Source organism: Prionailurus bengalensis, chromosome X (genome assembly GCF_016509475.1).
Source record: "Prionailurus bengalensis isolate Pbe53 chromosome X, Fcat_Pben_1.1_paternal_pri, whole genome shotgun sequence".
Classification (NCBI taxonomy): Eukaryota; Metazoa; Chordata; class Mammalia; order Carnivora; family Felidae; genus Prionailurus; species Prionailurus bengalensis.
In genome coordinates this window covers 20,560,273-20,565,750 of record NC_057361.1, presented here as the reverse complement: position 1 = coordinate 20,565,750, position 5,478 = coordinate 20,560,273, and the positions used below count along the sequence as shown (strand labels likewise).

General features: G+C 59.8%; 1 protein-coding gene across 1 annotated transcript; it reads left to right on the top strand.

The window, feature by feature from the left end:
* Window positions 1-733: 733 nt before the first annotated feature.
* Window positions 734-4,618, top strand: LOC122477027 (transcription factor SPT20 homolog). The gene has a single exon (XM_043569960.1). The coding sequence runs from the start codon at window positions 928-930 to the stop codon at window positions 4,105-4,107; it is 3,180 nt and encodes a 1,059-aa protein (XP_043425895.1). The 5' UTR covers window positions 734-927; the 3' UTR covers window positions 4,108-4,618.
* The last annotated feature ends 860 nt before the right edge of the window (window positions 4,619-5,478 follow it).

Sequence of the window (5,478 nt, the reverse complement as noted above, 5' to 3'; positions counted from 1 at the left end):
GGAAGGCATGCCAGGTGCACGTCTGACGACCGTCAGGCAGGAGATCAGTGGCAGATTCAAGGAAGGAGGACATCTGACGCCTGCACCAGATTAGATTCGGCGAGCCTCCACGTAGGCAGGCAGGAGCTACGGACGCGGACTCGGGGTTGGGGGTTGGGGGTTGGGGGTTGGGGGTTGGGGGCGGGGTGTGCCACAGCGGCGACGGGCGACGGGCACCGGGAGCAGCCCTGCCGTTCCCGACGGGAGACGCAGAAACCGTGCACAATTCTGGGTGAGGCGCTGGCCAAGAAGAGAAGCGCACAGCTTGCGCCGCTGCCCCGACAGCCGCATTCCTGCGCGAATTGGCGTGGACTCGAACCGTGGCAGAAAGTAGGTTATTTGTCGGGCCGTTGCTTCTGCTTCGGTGGCGTGCTTTCCGCGTTACGGGGAAAGGAAAGGTCGGCCCTGCGGCGGCAGCGGAAGTGCGGGCTGCGGGGCCTCGTGGCCCGGAGGCGCAGGCGACAATAGGATGAGGCTTGAGGCCTGACGCCTGCGGCCTGCAGGGAGCGCGCATGCGCAGGAGCGGATTGTCGGCTGCTCCGGCCGGGAGGGAGGGGGGAGCTGGGGGGCGGGGGGAGAGCGGGGGGGAGGGCGGGGGGCTCACATCCACTTCCGGCCCAGCCCGCGGCCGCTCCAGAGCCGCGCGGTGGCGGCTCCGACACGTGTTGTTGGCTTTGGATGCCCAGATCGCAGGTATGTCGTGCGGTGCTTTCCCGGCGCGCGTTTCTTGCCGTCCATTTGGAAGTTAGGCTGGTGGCTGCACTGTGGAGTGGCGGCGTCTGCAAGACTCTACCTCTACCTCCACGTGAAAGACGGGACCTTCACCCGGCTCTTCAAGGCGCTTGCACTTGCGCTTGCCCTTCTCTTTAGGGCCCCTGTTGTGCCACGATGCAGCAGGCTTTAGAACGAGCTCTGGACCGTGCGGAGTATGTCATTGCCAGTGCCCAGCAGAGGCCTCCTAAAAGGAAAGGCTCAGCGAGTGGGGGCGCATCTCTGGATGAAAAACTTTATGACCTGTATGTGGAAGAATGCGGGAAGGAGCCTGAGGCTACGGAGGAATTAAGAAGCAACGTGAACTTGTTGGAGAAGCTCCTGAGGAGAGAGTCATTGCCGTGCTTAGTGGTCAACCTATACCCAGGAAAGGAGGGATATTCGCTGATGCTCGAGGGCGAAAATGGATCCTATTGGGAGGCCATTCGACTGCCTTACGAAGAAGGGGAGTTGCTCGAATACTTGGATGCTGAACAATTACCTCCTGCTCTGGTGGATCTCCTGGAAAAATCTCAGGTTAACTTTTTTCACTCTGGGTGTGTCATAGCCCAGGTACGGGACTACCGGCAGTGCAGTCGGGAACCTCCCGGCTACACGAGCAGGCATGTTCTCCTGCGGCCAACGATGCAGACGTTAGCCTGCGACGTGCAGTCCATGACCAGCGATGACCAGACCTGGACCCAGGAAGACAGGCTTTTGCTGGAGAGCCAGCTGATCTTAGCCACGGCCGAACCGCTGTGTCTTGATCCTTCTGTATCAGTAGCCTGCACTGCAAACAGGCTGCTCTATAACAAGCAAAAGATGAACACTGGCCCCATGAAAAGGAGCTTCAAGAGGTATTCTGCACCCTCCCTGAACCGGCAGCAGGAGCTGTCTCATCGTCCACCTCCTCCTGAGCTGAGAGCATGGGCCTCTTGCAAGAAAAGCAGAGAAAGGCAAGCAGGTCCGCAGCACGACCTCAAAATTTCTAAAGCGGGGAACTGCGTCGATATGTGGAAACAGAGACCCTGTGACTTGGCCGTACCTTCCGGAGTGGACGTGCAGAAATACGCCAGGGGGAAGAAGTCCGCCAGATACGATGGCTCGCCACCGACGGCCTGGCCAGCCCACAAGGTAGAAGGTGATTCCGTATTGGGCTATGAAGCTGGCGGTGAGTCTCAGACAGCGCAGCTGACTTCCGTGCAGCCGCCGAATGACCCACCTTTGTCTGGAAGAAGAAGGCCCTGCAAAGAAGCCAGACGTGAGGGACAGGGGTCTCCTCCGCACTCCTCCACAGACGACCATCCAGACAGTGTCCGGCCTGGCTCAAAGATGGATGCTGGGACGGAAGCCATTCGGTCAGCTGTCTTGGTCCACCGCAAGGCCAAGTGTCCCGCCACCGCGTCACACGGCTCCAGTGGCCCAGCCAGCCTCAGCCAGCCGCCTCCCGGGAAGGAAACAGCACAGCCTGAGACGGTGTCGGTTTGGTCTTCAGTCCTGGGAAAGGGAGTCAGCCATCCACCTCTACGCTTCAGACTTTCCTGGAGCTCAGGAGGGACTCGGTCAGGCAACAGTTTCACCCCAGTGGAGGCAAGCGGCTTCTTTAAATCTCCGGCTCCTGCTCCTGCTCCCGCTCCTGCTCCTCAGCCCCCGAGTCTTTCCCAGAATTCGTCTGTGGACGTGAATCGAGTGAGCATGTTTCCCGCAGCCGCCCTGTCCAGCAGCAGCTCGCCACAAGGAACCCTGGCCCCCCCAGTCACGGCCAACTCCCAGCAGTCCTCTGCGGGAGCGACTCGTGGTAGCACGCTTCCTGCGGCCACACTGTCCACCGCCGGCTCATCACAGACAACCCTGGCCCCCCCGGTCACGGCCAACTCCCAGCAATCCCCTGTGAGAGTGATTCGGGTTAGCCCGCTTCCTGCGGCCACACCGTCCACCGCCAGCTCATCACAGACAACCCTGGCCCCCCCGGTCACGGCCAGCTCCCAGAAGCCCTCTGTGAAACAGGTGACTCAAGGTAGCATGCTTCCCACGGCCACCCTCTCCACTACCGGCTCATCACAGACAACCCTGGCCGCCCCGGTCACGGCCAACTCCCAGCAGTCCTCTGCGGGAGCGACTCGAGGTAGCCTGCTTCCTGCAGCCACACTGTCCACCGCCGGCTCATCACAGACAACCCTGGCCCCCCCGGTCACGGCCAACTCCCAGCAATCCCCTGTGAGAGTGATTCGAGTTAGCCTGCTTCCTGCAGCCACACTGTCCACCGCCGGCTCATCACAGACAACCCTGGCCCCCCCGGTCACGGCCAACTCCCAGCAGTCCTCTGCGGGAGCCACTCGAGTTAGCCCGCTTCCTGCAGCCACACCGTCCACCGCCGGCTCATCACAGACAACCCTGGCCCCCCCAGTCAGGGCCGGCTCCCAGAAGCCCTCTGCGAAACAGGTGACTCAAGTTAGCATGCTTCCCGCGGCCACCCTACCCACTACCGGCTCATCACAAAGAAGCCTGGCCACCCAGGTCACGGCCCGGTCCCCTGGCCCCAACATCATCCAGCTGGCGGGCCCGGTCTGTGGAGCCCAGGCTTTGGCGAGGGGTTCCAGCCCCGGGCAGGGCTCTACCGCTGGGGCCACAGATCCTGCGGGAATCCAGCCCGGCAGCCTGCCCTCGGGAGCTCGGCCACCAAATGCAGTGCGCACTGCAGCACAGGCTGCGTCTCCAGTCCGCGTTCAGTTTTTTTTAAAAAATGCTTCAGGCCTCAAGCCGGTGACTCTGCTGGAGCTTCCGCAAGGTTCGCCCCCTTTGAACGCCCAGCAGCAGCCAGAGCAGCGGCTCTATCAGTTGATTCCACAAGCACAACTTCAGCAAGCCTCCGCTTCTGGTCCTTGGCAGCCAGTGCCACGGGGTCCCGGTGCCCGAGGCCCAGCCCCTCCAGAGACGGCCTCACCTGCTCAGCAGGCCGTTGTCCTGAACCTCCTGGGACAGGGACGGGGCCGGGGCCGGGGCCGGGGCCGGGGCCGGGGACAGGGACAGGGACAGGGGAGTTTGCTGCAGCCCCAGGCAGCTGTGTTGTCTCTGCTTGGCTGTGCTGCAGAGAACCAGGGAAGAGCCCGGCCGAGCGGCCCTCGGCACACGCTGCAGCTGTCCCCTGCCTCGCAGCCGTGGCCACAGCAGCAGGCGCAACAGCATAGAATCTTGCAGCACCCGGTGGCCGTGACAACCGTAGCCACCCAGACGGCTCAGCCTTCTTGGGGCCAGCGGGCCGCAAGCCAGTCCGAAGGTAAAAAGAACAGAGGCCCGCCTTCCCCTCCCAGATCCTGAGTCTCGCTCATTTCCTCTCTTTTTAAAAACACCAGAGCGTCGGCCCAAGTGAACTCCGAGGTTTTCCTTCGTTTGGGGTTTTTTGGTTTTTGCTCTTTTAACGTGTCAGCATCTTACCTTTAGATGTACGAACTCTGTACAGAAGCACAACCTCGTGAGTTTTGCACAGAAACAAGGCAGTGATTTAAGAAACTGGGATCGTTTTGCTTAAAGTGATCGAAGTGCCCAGTTCAGTAGTGCTCAGTATATTCACACTGCTGCGCAGCGCGTCTCTAGAATTGCTTTCATCCTGCAGAAGCGACGCTCTTGTCCCCGTCAAGCACCAGCTCCCCATTTCCCTGTCCCCCAGCCCAGGCATGCACGGTATCATTTTCTGTGTCCGCGAGTGTGACTGCTTTAGAGCCTTCGGATAAAGTGCATTCGTGGAACAGGAGGTGTCCTTCTGTGACTGGCTTACTTCACTTAGCGTAACGTCGTCACCGTCAAGGCTCACCCCTGACGCGTTGTAGCGTGGACGGGAAGGCCATAGGTTTTTATGGGGCGCCTGGGTGGCTCAGTCGGTTAAGGGTCTGGCTTCAGCTCAGGTCATGATCTCGCGATTTGTGAGTTCGAGCCCCGCGTTGGGCTCTGTGCTGAGAGCTCGGAGCCTGGAGCCTGCTTCAGATTCTGTGTCTCCCTCTGTCTCTGCCCCTCCCCTGCTCATGCTCCCCGCCCCCCGCCCCCCGTCTCTCTGTCTCTCTCAAAAAATGAGCGAACGTTAAAAAAAAAAATTTAATGGTGTCACTGCACACAATCGGTACTGAACTGACCTATTAATGTTTATCTATTTTTGAGAGAGAGAGAATGCACGAGTTGGGGGAGAGTCCGAGAGAGAGGGAGACACAGAATCCGAAGCAGGCTCCAGGCCCTGAGCGGTCAGCACAAAGCCCGACGGCGGGGCTTGAACTCCCAAACTGTGAGGTCATGACCTGAGCCGAAGTCGGGTGCTTAACCAACTGCGCCACCCGGGCGCCCCTGAAGTGACCTGTTAAATAGGAGAAACACCTTTCAGAAGAACATCGTTTGGTGTGTGTCAGAAAGGTTCGCGTGCAGCGTATTAAATGCAATCCTTACGAATTAGTTTTGAAAGAAACTGTGAAAACTGCCAAAAGATGATGCTTGTCAGGCTCACATGGAGGATGTGGGAGCCCTCCCAACGTGCAGAGTGGCTCAGGGGCGCCCGTGTTGGGGGCGGTCCACAGGCTGAGCTCAGCCCTTCTCCTCCAGGTACAATCACTGGGCCTGAAAAGGCACTTGTGGGAGGTCTTTGCTTTCTCCCTATCAAATCATTTGCTTGTTTTAGAACTCCAGGTTATTTGCAGAAATTGAACA